Source organism: Mixophyes fleayi, chromosome 10 (genome assembly GCF_038048845.1).
Source record: "Mixophyes fleayi isolate aMixFle1 chromosome 10, aMixFle1.hap1, whole genome shotgun sequence".
Classification (NCBI taxonomy): Eukaryota; Metazoa; Chordata; class Amphibia; order Anura; family Limnodynastidae; genus Mixophyes; species Mixophyes fleayi.
Genome location: NC_134411.1, coordinates 56,592,088 through 56,609,975, shown reverse-complemented (window position 1 = coordinate 56,609,975; position 17,888 = coordinate 56,592,088). Strand labels below are relative to the sequence as shown.

At 41.2% G+C, this 17,888-nt stretch overlaps 1 protein-coding gene across 2 annotated transcripts in view; it reads right to left on the bottom strand.

Moving 5' to 3' along the window:
- Nucleotides 1-17,888, bottom strand: part of RIPOR1 (RHO family interacting cell polarization regulator 1) — a 280,592-nt gene that overhangs the window by 130,015 nt on the left and 132,689 nt on the right. For both annotated transcript variants that reach the window (XM_075188806.1, XM_075188805.1), the window contains exons 8-11: nucleotides 16,979-17,042; nucleotides 16,279-16,322; nucleotides 14,564-14,689; nucleotides 12,908-13,056 (exon numbers count right to left, since the gene is read on the bottom strand). In XM_075188806.1, the coding sequence (XP_075044907.1) occupies nucleotides 12,908-13,056; nucleotides 14,564-14,689; nucleotides 16,279-16,322; nucleotides 16,979-17,042 (383 nt within the window). The remainder of the gene's footprint in view (nucleotides 1-12,907; nucleotides 13,057-14,563; nucleotides 14,690-16,278; nucleotides 16,323-16,978; nucleotides 17,043-17,888) is intronic.

Genomic DNA, 17,888 nt, shown 5'->3' with positions numbered 1-17,888 from the left:
AGCTACCATTTCTATCGTCCTCTGCATATCGTACATGCTTAGAAAACAGAAATTTACGTTTGGATTTCTCAAATACATACTCTACCCACTCTCTCTGGGCCAACTGCCATGTTCCCCTTGCAACCTCAGCTTTGTCCGCAATGTATTGTGCTTCTAAGGATTTACACTTTTTCTCTAATTTCTGTTCTTTTTGTCTGGACGACTTTTTAATTTCAGCTATGCCAGCAATTAATGTCCCCCTTAGGAAAGCCTTAAAAGCGTCCCAAACAATAGGTGGCCTTGCTGTTACCAGATTATCTACAAAGAAGCCTTCCCACTGTGTCACCAAGGTCGCTCCTGTACCCATCAAGGAGAGCCAGAAGGGATTTAATTTCCAAAAGGACTGGCCTCTATCAATTGCAAAATCAATAGATAGGCAGAGGGGCGAGTGGTCAGAGATCCCCCTAGCCCTATATTCCACGCTCCTCACCAGCGGTACCAAAGAGTGTGACAGCAGAGCCAGATCAGGTCTTGAAAATGCATTATGTGATGTAGAAAAGCAGGAGAATTGGACCTCCTCTGGGTGCCTCAAACGCCATACATCTACTAACCCCATTTCCTCAACCAGAGCAGAAAAAGCAGACTTAGAGTTGCCAACTACAGCATTTTTCTCTCGCCATCTGTCCACCTCTCCATTTATCACATTATTAAAATCCCCTATACAAATGGCTGGAACATCTGGGAACAATGCCATGAATTCTCCACATTTCCTTAACACCTCACCATTATACGGTGGGGGTATATATACAGCTAACAGAATCACCGGAACCCAATTAATGACAGCCTTCATCAGTACAAACCTTCCCCCTGCATCCACTTGAATTTTTTCCAAGGAGAAGCAGAGACGTTTATGTACCAATATAGACACCCCTCGAGAATTAGTCGTGTACGTAGAGTGGTATGCCCTACCTACCCATGCTTTTTTAAGGGCGAGTATTCTATCACCGTATAAGTGAGTCTCCAATAGACAAACAATATCAGGATCATTTTTTCTAATTTGTCTTAGTACAAGAGAACGTTTCACAGCATTATTTAGGCCCCGCACATTCCAGGAGAGAATTTTCAGCTCTTTATCAGATGTACCAGAATACATATAATAGTAGTCCCTCTTATCTCACTACCCCGCATCCCACGCCCCTGCAGAGCATACATTGACATACTTATAAGCACATATAATCCTTGTCTATATATTTGCGATAACATTAAAACTACCCACAACTTAAATAACTTTAATACTAAACCCATACCCCCACCCTGTATACTCCACCCAACTTAAGTATACCCTAAACCCTAACTAAAATTACCTTAAGATATTCAGCAGGCCAGCACACTATCAAAAAAGGTCACCCGCCAACCCGCAAAATACCAGAAGATAGAGGAAGGAAAAGGAAGGAAGGAAAAGGGGCGAATTGAGACAAGAGAGGAAAAGAACGGCCTTAAAGCCATGGGCTCTCCAGCCCATTACATATTTTTTATTTTTTTTACAGTGGACCTTTCAATATTAGTTTGAAAATCACAGACCTCACCTGAGCGAAATACATTTTTTTTTTGTACCACAGAAGATAAATTACATTATGTATAGCAAATACCATGCATAATATCAATGACAAATCAGCAATGTCCAAAGGACTATCAGGAGAGACATAAAAAAGTACTCATCCAGCATCAGCGTCCAGCAGCAGCTAGGCGGTCCAACCAAATTGCAGCCTCTCGGGGAGTATCAAAAAAGGATGTACGGCCCTCCGAAACCACTCTCAACCGGGCAGGGAAAATCATGGCATATGGGATCTGTAAATCTCTCAATCTTCTCTTCACCGGAATGAATTGAGCCCTGTTCTTTTGTACATCCGGAGCGAAATCAGGATACATTGCTACTCGCTGACCATTGTATTCCACTGAACCTTTCTGCCTAGCCAAGCGTAGAATGGTATCTCGGTCACGATAGTGCAACAATTTGGCTATGAAAGTGCGTGGGGGGGCTCCAGGAGGGGGTGCTTGAGTTGGAATACGGTGGGCCCGCTCCACTGCGAATTGGGCTGTAAATGAATCTGTACCAAACAGTTGGATTAACCACTTTTCCAAGAAGGATTCTGGGGAGACACCTTCTGCCTTCTCGGGCAATCCAACCAACCGAATGTTGCTGCGACGCAAACTCCCCTCCATATCCGTAAGCTTTTGTTTAAACAAACAGAGAGGCTTGCGACTCCAGAATCTCCAACCGGCCCGCAACTGGTGCAGAAGTGTCCTCCAATGTAGACACACGTGTCTCCACTTCACCCACTCTCTCCCTGATTTTTTGCACGTCTTGCCGGAGAAGAGAGAGGTCCACCTGCACCTCTCCTATTTTATCCGTAACACGCTTTTCAGATGCCCCAATGGCCTGCAGGACCTGCTGTAATGTAACTTCAGGGTCCGCCAGTGGAGCCGACAAAGGGGGGGTAACGGGATGTGATGCATCTCCTGAACCAGAGGCTGTAGTGGAGGAGCGAGCAAAGCGGTCCAATTTTCCCGCTGCGGTGGACTGGTTATGTTTGCCCATAATTTCACAGGAAAGATGGGATGATATTTATCCTATAAGCTTATATGCAACCCTGTAACCTGTATAGCTTTAATTACATATAGGTGTACAGCTCAGATTGTATTGCTACCAGTGCATTGCAGCCAGTTATCTTCACAGAGAAAGGTATATCTCCTCCAACAACACTGATAATGATAATCAAATAAGTCCAGAGCCCAATTCAGTTACTCCTCACTTGTACAAGGATATAAATGTACATGTATCAGATGGATATCACAGGCTGTGTTCACCTAGGCCAGTATGTGGTATTACAGAGGCGCTATGTCCCAGCAGTCATCAACTGCCACAAACTGCCACAGACTGCCTGTAGTATTCCTCTACCCAGATGCTCAACTCTTTCTCTCCCAGTCTCGGGTAAAATGGCAAGAGCACTATCAAAACAGGTACATTATGTACAGCAACTATTCGGATGCACAGTTTTGGGTCCAAAAGTTTCTTTATTCCACTATAACGGAGATCAACAGGATATCTGGGATGGAGAGCTCGTAACTGTGCTTGCTACTCCATGCTCGTCCAGGCCACGCCCCCATTATAGTCCTATCCTTAGTATGCATTGATACACCACCTTTAGTTTTGTCATTTCCAGCCATTGTATGTGATGTGTTTTATTTAATCTGCTGTAATATTCACCCTTTTTCTTTATTAACACTTCGCGAGCGCAGTTGGAACATATTTATTTGTACTGTATTTACAAGGAGGGATTCCTTGGTTCCCCCGCTGCTGCGAGTGTGTCACCTAGTCTGATATTGAGCGCATATGTATATTTATTATATTATGCTTGGTACAACTGTTCAACAAAGGTTCCATGCTGCATTATCTGGGTCACCATTTGCTCACCAATCTGGTAGATTGGGCTGTAAGGTTAACCAATGCTGCCTCTGAGGTATAAACCTGTTGGATTGTATTTTTAATCCAAACAGGTTGCTTTATAGATGGCCATCCGTTCTTATGCACATCATAAAGAACTAAGAGACTATCTGTCCTATGCAAGGATGATGACTGATCTACATAAATCTGAATGGCTCTAACCACATCCAACAGGTGGAGCGAATCATACTTCCAGAAGCCAAATATTGTGCTACTGCCGGGAAAACATCATCCTGGTTCAGACTATATTTTGACACCACCTTGGGCTTAGAAGGTTTGGTGCGCTGTCCTTGGGAAAGAATATATATGGAGACCTGCAAGATATGACAGGCAATTCAGACATTCTTCTTGCTGAAAAAATAACCAGTAGAAAATGACACCTTCCAGGGTAGGCATTTTAAATCAGTAGCTTCAAGAGACTCTAACAGTGGTTTCTGAAGCACCAAAAAGGACCAAGTTTAGGTTCTACGGAACTACCAGTGAAACACAGGGTGGTTGAACATGAAGAACGCCCTAAAGAAAGGTCTGGATCTCTGGAATATTCTTGGCCCTGTTTTGTGCCAGAGGAAGTATGTGATCGAAGTGAAAACATATACAATACCATTTGGATTCCCTATTCTTGCACAACACTGAATAACTTTATGGTTCAGACGAGAGACCACCTCTCCACAATATGGATTAATACCTCTGGATGGAATGGCCACTCCGAGGATGAATGACATGCCGGTTCAGGAAGTCAGTCATCTTCCCAACTATCCACTCCTTGTATGGAAACCGCTGAGATCACTGGGACACACCATTCCTCCAGCGTAATTTCTTGGCTGTTTATTTCATTATCGAAGGACCCTCCCTGTGGTTTATATATTAAATTTAAATGCGTCTGCCCCTAAGAGATACTGAGCTTGCAGCAGAGCTCAAGAACGGTACAAAGAGGAAGTAAAGCTTCCCATAACCAAAGTCCTCAAAGTTGTAAGTTCAGTGTCACAGCTTCCCATCCATGTAGACTGGCAACAATCATCCATTCCCAGATAGAAAGGAGATGACCCGTGCTGAAATTTTGTATTTTCAGCCACCACAGAAGGAAATGATGAGTTAATGGTGAAAGTTTGACTTATCAAATTAGGGTTGTTACTTAACCACCTGTCTAGAATTTAGTTTTGCAATTTCTGAGTGTGAAAGCATGCAAACTGCACCACTTGCAAAGCATGCAAACTGCACCAAAAGGATACCACATTATTTCCCATTAGCTTCAGGCAATGGAGAACTGGTATCTGTCTGAGCCATAACAGAGCTTTCATAAATTACTCAGCAGTGATGATCTCTTACTCCTGTATAAAGAATCACCTAGTGTTAATCAGGAGAGCTAGAAAAATCATACCCTGTGCTGAGACAACAATGGACATTCTATTACCCAGCCATGAGAGGAGATGAGAAGAGAAATAGAGCTCACTTTTATCGGGTGGTTATCCAGGTACGGAAAGACCGTTACCCATCTGACCTCAAAAGAGCTGCCTTGACTGCCATAACTTTGGTGAATACCCTTTAGTGTTGTGGCTAAACCGAATTCAGAGCTCTGAACGGATGTGATTTTCCCACCACAAACCTGAGGACATGGTGAAGACAGTGCCAGATTGGCATATGAAAACAGGCTCTCATGTCCAAGGATTGTAAAACTCCATCCTGAATCTGTCCACCCACAGATGCATTTTCAGGCATTTCAGATTCAGGATCTGCCAAAAGTCCCCAAGAAACAGGGTGGATTAATATCCCAAACACTCTTGCTCTTCTGGAACTTGGACAATCACTGCTGATGACAGAAGTGACTGGATGGCCACATGAAGGAAAGAGATATGGAAAAAACCATCTGCCTCGATAATTTTGGCAGTGTGACCCTGAAATACTGCAGCAGGATCAATAAGATGAGGGGTCATTACAGTTATAGATGCCCGAGTCTCTAAGTCCTTCTCCCTGCAGGGATCCAACTCGGACAGGCTGCAGGTTCCTCCACATGTTTCTAGGGGGACTTTTGGACAAACAGGTGACTCTCTCTGCTGAGTCAACTTCAGACATGCCACAATCTGTTGGGCTGGCAGGGGTGGAATCAGTCTCTACTGACTCACCTTCGCCAGCTAAGCAAGTCAGCCGGGGCCCCAGGACTCTGATTAGGGGCACGAGTCTGGGGTGCTGGGGCTATGGGACAGTCCATCTTTAAATGACCGGCTTTTCCGCAGCTGTTGCACTTCATCTCCATCCTGGGCTCCGATGGTCTCCAGGGACAGGGTGGGGCGTTGGCTGGCGAGAAGTACCCGAAGGGTTAGGGACTTGCTTTTAGGATGCGAGTAGAAAAGGAGTGCCCCCCTATTTGTACAGTCCTTTGGGTTTGGCTGTTAACCTGGCGCTTCTGCCAGTGTGGCATCACTGCCACATACTGATTTGCCAACTCTGCCGCTTTTTCCAGGATTGCTGGGCTTCGGTCCAATACCCACTCCTTCACCTCTGGCGCGCAGCAGTGGTGAAATTGCTCTCTGCAAGTTAAGGCCGCTAATTCCTCCCAGGACTTGGCATCAGATCCATTAATCCATCTTATTGCCAACTTCCGTAACTGGCTGACAAATTCCTCATGGCTGATATGGGTGCTTTTAGCCAAGTCCCGAAACTTCTGCCGGTAGGTCTCCGGGGTAATAACATAGTGCTTAAGGTGGGCCCGTTTTACCACGTTGTAGTCTGCACAGTCCTCTGGGGCTACTCCATGATAAGCTTCCACTGCACGCCTTGTAGCGTGGGAACCAGATACTTTACACACTCCTGTTTGGGCAAGTCATGGAGGCTACAAGACATTTCAAACACCTGCAAATGTCCATCACTATCTCCAACAGTGTCATCAAATTTGGTAAAGTGAAGAGATCCCAATCTGGGTGCAGCAGATGACTGTTCACGGGCTGCTGCAGGAGGTGGTGTCCATCAATTGCCCCACAACTTGATAAGCAACCGCACCGCCTCAGTTGTTTTATCTCCAAGACACCCAGCTGCTGCATTAGTACAGAAAGTTAACCTCATCACGCTGTTGAACTTGGTTCACTCTGTGGGGGGTGACTGTTGATGGAAACAGGTGCTGTGATCTGAGAGGTTGCCGCAGGTACCTCTAGGTTTGAAGTTAACGTCTCCTCCAGGTCACTGTCAGCTTCCTCATCTGCTGACCCATACTGCGCATCCCAGGCTCTCAGCTCCTATTTCAGTTCACTCCTTGTCGCTGTGTAAGGAATTTCTAACTTTGCTTGGCACCGTACCTCAAGGTCCGCCTTGGACATTTTACTGTACTTCGACATCCTGTGCATTCTCCTGACTGCAGTTAATTCTCTCCTAAATAAACAACGATAGATGGGTCAGCGCCCCCTTATATAGGTGAGAGGGTTGCTGCCTGCAGGGGCTAGGCTAAAGGGAAGTTCCAACCCTTGGATGGTGAGATATGTAAAAATGGTTAGCCCCTAGGCGCAAAAGGAGGACAGATAGAGAAATGTGGGTAATATGTATTGTATTTACCACAATATACAATGTCAACAGGTGATAGCAGAGTGGTAGTATAATATCCAGAGGATAATGTGTAGCATATATCCACGCAGGATAATGATAAGATAATTAGGATTACAAGTAAGGTACTGCCCCGTGTAGGGGGACCTTGGTGTCTATTCAACGTGTATCACGCACATATAATGCAGGAATGTCATAACAATTGAGTATATACAGATGCAGTGATAAGTAGCAATCGCAAAGGGTATCAAACAAATAACAGATTGTACAAATAAAAATATATATGGTATCGAGCTGGAGAATAGCAGTAAAACTCCAAAAGATGTCCAAATATAAAGTATGTCTTAGCGGGAGGCACAGAATAGGTATATTACCAATAGTTAGTGATTTGTCGTGGCTAAACAATCTTAGTCCATGAACCTGACATAATTGGTGATGATGCAGGACTTGTGATATTAATATGGGATCGGTGGTACTCCGATAAGAATCTATTGATAAAGAGTGTCCATACTCCCGGTAGGGTGGCAGGCTTATCCGAAAGTAAGATTCCGTATTAGTATAGATAAATTGGCACTTACCCTGAATGAGGGAATAGGGTACCTTCTATACAGCGGCTATAGTGTCCCGTAGTGTAATGGACGGCTGCCGGGTGTAGTGAGCTGGAGGCTGAACGAGTATCCGAACTCCCGAATGTTAAACAGCACGCTTGTCCGGAGACATGATTTAGTGTAGATACAGGTGAGTTACTTACCCCGTATAGGGGAACCAAGTTCCTTCTTGAAAAACGGCTATAATGTCCCGTGGTGTGTCGGACAGTAGCCGGGTCAGGTGTATGAACGTGGATGAGTCGCAGCCGCGACTGTATCCAGATTGCGCATGCGGCTTCAACGGGGTAGTCGGTCTTCAGACTGCACGGTGATGTGTTAAGACAAAGGGGCACAGTCTGGACGGTAGGTAGGCGTATAACTGACGCGTTTCACCAATAGGCTTCCTCAGGGATAACTGGATGTGAATAGGAGTCAAGTTTTAAATAGGTGCCTACTACCGATGGACCTCCGTCATTGGACGATGGACTCAGCCTCCTATTGGTTCCAGCTGCGATGGACAGTTCAAAGCAGCCAATTAAGTCGCAGTATTGTATATTTTGAGGCTGTGGCTTGTGGAGTCCTATCTGTATACAGATATAATGACGGACATCCTGAGTAACCAATGGAAAAATCTACAAGTGTTCAAAAACATCAAATGTATGGATTAAAAGGATAATGACAGATTAATACTTTCAAATAAATCAGAGAAAATGTCCCAGTTCGAAATCTATATTAAGGCCCTCAGGTGTGAGGGTCTTGATGTTAAAGATCCATTCTGATTCTCTTTGCGAGATGAGCTTTGTATAAATCGCCACCCCTCCATGGCTTTTCAACTTTGTTAATGGCCATGAAGTGGAGCAGGGAGGGGTCTTGTGCGTGGTGTGTAGCAAAGTGTGCAGAAACGCTGTGGTTCTCGAAACCCTTTTTGATATTTCTCTGGTGTTCAGAGATCCTCACACTAAGCTTCCTGATAGTTCTCCCGATATATTGCAAACCACAGCGCCATCGGAGAAGATAAATGACCCCTGTGGTGTCACAAGTTAGCCTGTATTGAATGCTGAATTTTTCTCCTGAGGTATGAGAAGAGAATGAGGTGATGGGTTTTGTACTATGATTTCGGCTCACTTTACATGCTGAGCATCGATTACAGAAATAGAAGCCTTTTTCGGTTTCTTTAAGCCATGTGCCTCTTAGAGGGGCAGTACGGGGAGGAATAGTGCTTTCTACAAGTTGTTTTTTCAAATTGTCTGCTCTGGTATAAATAAATCTCGGTTTTACTGGGAGGATGTCTTTCACTTTGGGCTCTCCTAACAGTATATTCCAATGTTTGTTTATAATGCGCTCAATGCACCAAGAGTCGCGGCTATATTTAGTGATTTAGGGGATGGAAGGGGGTTCTGGTTGAGTGTCTTTATTTGCCAAGAGTAGGTCTCTATCAATGAGTTTAATTTCCTCAAAAGCTCTATCAACTGAGTCTTGTGGGTAATCCCTTTCTAAGAAACGGTTTTTAAGTGTTTCGGCTTGTAATATGTATTGTTCAGGTTTTGAGCAATTGCGCCGTAATCTCGTAAATTGGCCCTTGGGGATGTTGCGGATCCATTTCTTATGATGATTGCTGGTAGAGGAGATGTATGAATTAGAATCCACTGCTTTGAAAAATGTTTTTGTTTCAATCTGATTGTTTTTCGATGTAAATTTCAAGATCCAGAAATTGGACTTGATGTGCACTCGTGTTGGCTGTGAAATGGAGGTTTAAGTTGTTCTGGTTAATGTAGCTTAGAAAGAGGTCTAGTTCCTCTTCAGGGCCTGTCCAGATGAATATAACATCGTCGATGTAGCGATGACAGAAAATGATATGTGGGAGATAGGGGTTGTTATCCCAGATGGAATCGTTCTCCCAGCCTGCTACAAACAGGTTCGCGTAACTGGGTGCAAATTTAGCGCCCATAGCAGTTCCGCGAACCTGTTTGTAAAAGTGGCCTTCAGACCAAAAGTAGTTGTGGTGAAGTATGTAGGCAATGCTATCCATAATGAAGTCGATTTGGACACAGGGTATGCTGGATGCTTCTGTGAGGATTTTCTTCACATGAGTACCCCCTGCCTGGTGGTCAATAATAGTATAAAGGGAGGTGACATCATATATGGCCAGAATGTAACCCTCTTTCCATATGACATCTTTAAGGAAGTTGAGCACGTGTCCTGTATCTCTGAGATAACTTATTTGTGTAATGACCAGGGGCTGCAAAAAAGAGTCTATGTAGCAGGACAGATTAGTAGTGAGTAAGTGCCAATTTATCTATACTAATACGGAATCTTACTTTCGGATAAGCCTGCCACCCTAACGGGAGTATGGACATTCGTTATCAATAGATTCTTATCGGAGCACCACCGATCCAATATCAATATCACAAGTCCTGCATCATAACCAATTATGTCAGGTTCATGGACTAAGATTGTTTAGCCACGACAAATCACTAACTATTGGTAATATACCTATTCTGTGCCTCCCGCTAAGACATACTTTATATTTGGACATCTTTTGGAGTTTTACTGCTATTCTCCAGCTCAATACCATATATATTTTTATTTGTACAATCTGTTATTTGTTTGATACCCTTTGTGATTGCTACTTATCACTGCATCTGTATATACTCAATTGTTATGACATTCCTGCATTATATGTGCGTGATACACGTTGAATAGACACCAAGGTCCCCCTACACGGGGCAGTACCTTACTTGTAATCCTAATTATCTTATCATTATCCTGCGTGGATATATGCTACACATTATCCTCTGGATATTATACTACCGCTCTGCTATCACCTGTTGACATTGTATATTGTGGTAAATACAATACATATTACCCACATTTCTCTATCTGTCCTCCTTTTGCGCCTAGGGGCTAACCATTTTTACAATTCTCTCCTAAATAACTCAGCTCGCCTGACTGGTGCATGAAAAGCCGCCTGCGGTTATCCCACCGCTTGCCACCAGAAATCTGTGACAGGATGGACCGCCTATGTCACCCTGTCTGTTACTGCTGGGAACCGGCTGGGCTTACTTTGCCACCGTTCCCTTTCGTTATTCCAAATGCGCCCTCTTGCTGCAGTAGATGGGGCTTAAAAATGCTGCCACCACTGGACTCCTTACCGGCATCCAGTAGCGGGTTTCTTCTGGATAACTAACGCTGCTTGTGTACCCAGTTACTGGTGTACCTGGGTTGGTACCCCTGACCTCTTACTATAGATCAGGGTTGCTGTGAATGGATCCCCCCCTGGCCTATCACACTGACCAGAGCTGCAGGGTAGCAGGCAAAGCGGTGGTACCGGAAAAGCTGGGTCCAAACCTCAGAAACAGCTGAGAACGGATTAGATTTTGGGTCTAATCTGTAGGTCATAGGATTTTCAGCATGTACGATATTTCCAAGCAGGTCTTTGAAGTGATGTTTATTTGCAGTCACACGGATTGTTGGTACCAGTACTAAGGTCAGATGAAATCAGAACAACAACTTTTAATAAAAACAGTGCTGTTTTTATACACATTTGACACAGCCTCACTGGGTAAGCCAGCTCCCTAGAGGTCTAAACTATTTTTAGAATTAGGATGCAATTTGTTTATCCAAACATGGATTTACAAGCAATTCATCAAAGTTAACAATATTTACACTTATCTGTGATATCCTATAACTTGCTGTTATTTCCTGCATCACATGCTGTTTACAATGTTCAGAAATGTTTTGACACTTCATCAAAAAACTTAGTTAGCATTTCCTGCGATCAGACTCCCCACATATGCCTAATTGGGGATTTCCTCTAGCAACCTTACAAACCCAAACAAACAATGACACTTCCATACAAAACTCATCCCAATTTCAAATGTATTTCAAATTATACATTGGTGCCTGCACCTCTGATTGAAATAGATTTCTATAATAAATTATTTTCACATGATCTAGCCACAAAAAAGTTAATTATCAGTGAGCCAGTCACACCCCCCATTTCCAGTGCATGTTCTTTTCTCACACATGTCCCCATGTCCACCAGCTTTTCCATAACATACAACCCCACCCCAATCTTTTCTCTCACATCCTTCCCATCTTCCCCCTACTAGCTTTTCCTTCTCTTTCATTTTTTAGGAATACTGGACACTCTGGGGTATAGAATGTAATGGCAGGAGCTTGGGCACTGGAGATGTAGCACCAAAGGTTAGTGCCTCTGAATACATATACCCAACAAAACGTCTATCAAATTCCATCCCATTTGCACACCAGCTTCTTGCTCTCAGTTCACCTCGTATGCCCACCAGCTTTTCTCAGAGATGCTAACCCATATGCCCACATTCTTTTTTTAACATGTCACACCCTGCCCACCTGATGTAGTGCAGTGATTAAATAGGGTGCAGGCTGTGATATTTCTGTTCCTGGAGCTGCATACATATAACATGGGGCGGCACCTCGTGCCTGTCACCCACAGAAGAGGATACATCATCCAGGCTGTCAGATGAAGAAATTCAGTATGTATTCTGGAGAATGAGGCTGCAAACATCCATCATATTTTAAATTTATCTCCCACTCTAATGCAATATAGTTTTGGCAAGGTGCAAAGTTACTCCTTTTTTTGCTTTACTTTCCTTAATGGATCAGGCCCAAGGAGTTCGACTAGGGTAAATTCTGCAAATTAGACAACAGAACTTCATATTGGTGTACATGTGAATGAGACTATATACTCCTGTACAAGGAAATAGCGTAGATATAGGACTACTCAACAGTGTATAAACGCTGTATGTGGTTTTTGTCCTTACTATTTTCAGATTTTGAATGAAAAGTTATAACACAGTCAACAATTAAAAATATAAACTAAAAATTATACAACCAAGTGAAGGTTCAAAACAGGAAGGACGTTTTCAAATTGTCTTTAATCCTCTCTTTGAAGGAATCTATTTAACCACCAAGAATCTATGCCGATTCAATTCATCAGCTTATTGACATGCAATACCAGTGTTGAGAAAAAAGTAATTAACATATTTTTTTTTTTTAAAAAAAAATGAAAAAAAGTAATCTAGCCAAAAACAGGATTCTCTTGTAAATGTCATAGAATTTTGAACGGTTAATGTCAGAAGTACATAAAGGCATGAATTAGTTGATGATTACTATGTTTTCAATGCATGCAATTTAATGACAGTCATGTTCCTAGACAACCTTAAAATATATGCTGCCACATACAGTATCTTTTTTTAAAAAAAAGTTTAGGTGAAGCAAGCAAGTAAATCTGCTGTTGATCAGAATGCGCTCTAGAATCTCCACTTACTTCCAGTTGACTTCCAAACTGAGCTTGATTGTGCCCAAATCGTTAATGTCCACGGCTACCACTTGAGGGAGCGCTGCAAAGAGATCTTTTGTTTCACAAGATACACTACCCACTACCACATGGTTTGCCAGGCTCTTCAGCTCTGTAACCTGAAACCCAAAATCAAAATATCAAGTAATTTTATTAAAATGTATCAATTCCGAACATGAGGAGAAACTAAATCAGGATCAGTTTCATGTTGTTGACAGATAAATGAAAAGATAATTTGGCAACTGGTATTTAGAATTATAAACTTACTTTTTTTAATAATACATTAGGTTGACATTCAACTGTAGGAATGTGTACATACATGTATGTACACATTTTTACTTGACAAAAGATCTTTACATTTTGATTTCTGTATATGTAATGTAAAGATATATCTAGAATGTATATAAACAATGAATAAATGACTCATAAGTAACAGGAAATTGACTTATCACTTAATTTAAATGAGCAAATATTAATTTGCATTCTTCACATATAAGAAAGACATCTTTTACATGGATTTTTTTTATTACAAACTTTATTTTTCAAATACAAAAACATTTCAAGTTATGTTTACATTTGGAAATATTAGCAAGTTAACAGTTGTCAACCATAAATACAGGTGGTTTCCTTGAGCTGGGAACACAAAAATAGTAAGTAGGTAGACACAGGATAGTACAGGAAAGTTAAAGAGAGCCTATTCATCAAAGCCTTGCATACCATATGGGCTGGGTAGAGGGGAGTGGCAATACCCAATGCGTATTCATCCCAGGGATAGAATTCAATGGCAAAACTATACCACTAGAGATAATAGCTCTAACATTCAATCATTTTAACATAAAACAATTTCTTTTAAAGGAATCTCAAAAGGTAAATTAGGTGTTTCCCAGTCTCACATTAAAGCAGATTTGGCAGCTACGAGGATATGATGACCCAAATATTTATATTTCTTGAATGGGTGAGCTTTTAGGAGTCTCAATTTTGCAATCATTTAACATTGACTTGATTGATTAAAAAGATCTATAATATCAGGGACAAATTTCAAGAAGCATTTAGCCCTTCCCTATATGAATGTGATTCATATTGTTTAGTAACCAAGAGGACAATAGAGAGAGATAGCTTTTGAGAACTGAGTTAAGATGTTTGGGAGTTTTGAGGAATTGTATACACCTACCTCTCTGTGGTGACACATACAACAGATTGCTCAACTGCTAACCAAATCTGGTTACACTTTTTTTTTTAAAGGGAGTTTAAAATAAAGTAAACAGACTTCTGCTCTACCTCTATCAAACAGGAATTTCACTACAAATATATCAGTTTATGTCTTTTGATCCACAATGTTGTTTTAATGGACTAAGGGGGTAATTCAATTGGCTGCGTTACTGTAAAAAGTAACGCGGCCTGCACACTATTACCGTTATTACGGTAGTTTCAACACCGGCTTTTTGTTAAATTTACCGTAATAACAGTAATAGGTTTAATGCTGCGCTACTTCCTAAACGTCTTGAAGGGGGTTAGAGAGTCTCATGCATTAAAAGGAAAGTGTAACATTATAAATTACATGGGAAGCATACCTTTGTTGGACAAACAAAAAAAAAATTCGGAGTAAATTGCATAGAAATTGCATACCTTTATAGAAAGAAATTCTGTGATTAATGGCAAGAATACCATGTCCTCACTGTCCCAGACCTGCTTCCCATTTACTTCAATGCGACCCTTTAATTTCCAACGCTGTCGACCGTACTTCATAAAAATCTAAAAACATATAAATCCCAATATAATGGACACATTATACTGAAAGTCTGCACGTGTGGGGATGTAATAGATGAAAACATATAATGATGATAATAAAATCAATATGCAAGTTGAAATAGGAATTTATTAAAATTAGTGATAACACTGTACATAAGATTGTAATATGGTCACTAGAACTTAAAACAGCAATCACACCAAAAACGAGGTGTGTTTTCTTTTTGTTTTTTACATAAATCACTATCAGACTAAAATAAGCAACATGGAAAGTACCCTTTGCTCCTGTGTTTCTTCAAACTGCTATTAATGATTGATCATTTTTCAGATTTTCCAAAATATTTTTGTAACTACCATGGGAACAACAGTCACATAGCACAGTTCTGTTTTTAGTTCTGTGACATCCTTCCCTCCCTTTGCCATGACATGACATGCTAAAACTAAGTCTGTGTAGCAAATGGACCATGTCTGTGTGTGGCAGCCAAAGAATGGGTTTCGTGTGTGATCTGTGCACTGTTACATCCTAAACATTCATCTCTGACTGCCATGCTGAGAGCTGTGACCTTGTGGCAGCTATTATTGTTTGCCCTCAATAGAGGTATTGAAAATAGCAGGTATTCTTGTACATATTGGTATATAGGAACAATTGCGGCTTTTATTAGGCAACTTTTATTGAAGTGTGAGCATTAATTGTATTTGTTATTTTCCCTCCGTGACAACAGTATATTAACAAGTTTAAAGTAGACTACTCCAAACAGCCCCTCTGCTCAAGAACTGTGCCTCTTAACCTCCAGTAATTACCTGCTCCGATTACCAGTTACAGGACATTTTGGACTGTCAAACCACTATGAAAATCTCTGCCTCGTACAAGAAGTATTTCCCCCAGCCTCTCCATCTTCAAGCATTCAATGAAAACACACCTTTTTTAGGCAAGCTTAGGAAAAATACCCAAACCACCTTCTTAACTCCCCTAAGAAAGTACAACCTCCTGGAAACAGTTTAAGCAAAACTCACATTTATTATCTTTCTGTACTCAAACAACATACTGGCCTCTAAACTAAAATTGCTGTGTAAATGTATCATATAACCTCACTGAGAATTTTTTTCTCCCATTACACTGTGGCTGGACCAATTTACAATATGTGGCACTTAACCACATGTAACAATGTATCAAACTACTACTTTATTTATCTGTCCTCCACAGTGCCTTCTGAGTCACCCAGACAAGTGTGGGAGGTGCCACTGCTTCTAATCACAACAAGCTTTTAGTATTATAGCCAGCAGCTCTATCCATATTGATATTTATATTACAGATTTAAAGTTAAAGTTAAGTCAGTATAAAAGCCAGAGACCAAAATGTCAAAAGGGATTATGTTCATATCTGCCCAATTTAAATATTTTCAGAATAGTAATGAGCAAAGGTATTGACACCTTTGTATTTTATAAGTTAAAAATATTATTTATGAGTTATGTGATAATACCAAATTAAATTCCCCACTTTTAAGCCAGTTTTAATTTTTGTGTGTTAATTGCAGATATACATTTTTTGCAGACCCATGCTATCTGAACCATGGACACAAAGTATATGATATTACCTCATACTGGTCTCCAGCACACAACCTTGCAAATCCTGCAAGCCCTATACAAGAGGATATTTTTTTATTATTAAATGTACAAGCAAATGCAAAACAAACAAAACCCAAAGCTCACAATTCTATATGGTTATAACTGGGTTTGAAATTGCTACATTACATTGTTAGCTGGGTACACCCTACAGATTTTTCAGCCAATTATCGTGGCAATCACACAATAAAAGACCATTTGGTAAGATATCCAATTAGTGTGTATGTTCCCACGATCATGTTTTATTGTACCAAAGCACATTGTATCGTTTGATTTGGTTTTATAAACTTGCTAAAAAGTCCTGATCAATGATGGAACAAAGTTGGGCAAATGTGGAAGTGTGTATGTTCAAGACCAGCAGTGTAGGCAGATCTCTAAAGAGTGTAATGAGTCAAGATCTTTCAGCCAATGATTAGGAGAGATGAAGAGCACAGATCTGAAGGTAAATAGTGTAGGTTTATAAACATAACTCTGCATGCTCAATGGGACTTTAAGCTATTGGTAAAATCGTTACATAAATCGCATCTGCAGTAATTTTCTCTAGTGTGTACCCAGCTTCATGGGACATCCCATTAAAGTAATCTATTTAAAACATGGATTTTCAACTGTGAAATGATGATTAAGTCCTACCTTTTCTAAATAAAAAAAAATAAATACTGTTCATGTTCTCACCCTTCATTTTTATGTGAAACTCGCCCAGCTGACTTTCCAGGTCATTTTCCAGTACGCACATGTTCTATTTTAATACAAAAGGATGAAAATTAGATATGTAAATATACTTGTTAATTTAAAAGTCATCTATTCCTCTTGTTCCCCCATCACGAGTATAAAGACAGGGGCGCACAGAGAATTTTTAAGAGGGGGTTTTCCCTCTGCCGAAAAAAAAAAAAAAGCGAGAGAGCTGCAGCTCACGCGCCCGTGCATTCGCAGCAGCTCCGTTTAGGCAGCACTGTACTATACAGCAGCCTCGGTGCTGCTGTATACAATACAGCACTGCCGCAAACATTTCTTTGACAGCGCTGCAGCTGCTATATAGTACAGTGCCAATATGTAGGGCACTTCTTTAACAGAGGGGAGGGGTTTCTGGAGATCCAGAAACTTACACACACACACATATATATATATATATATATATATATATATATATATATATATATATATATATATATATATATATATATATACACACACACTATATGGACAAAAGTATTTGGACGCTTGACCATTACACCAACAGGGACTGTAATGACATTGTATTCAGATATACATACTTTAATATGGAGTTGGTCCCCCTTTTGCAGTGCTAGCAGCTTCCACTCTTCTTGGCTTTGGAGTGTTTCTGTGGGAATTTGTGCCTATTCACTCTGTAGAGCATTTATGAGGTCAGGCACTGATAATGGACAAGAAGGCCTGGCTCGCAATCTCCATTCCAGTTCTTTCCACACCAAACCATGTCCTTGTAGTGTTTGCTCTATGCACTGGGGCACAGTCATGTTGGAATCCAAAAGGGCATTACCAAAACTGTTGCCACAAAGTTTGAGGCATAGCATTGTCCAAAATGACTTGGTATGCTGAAGCATTA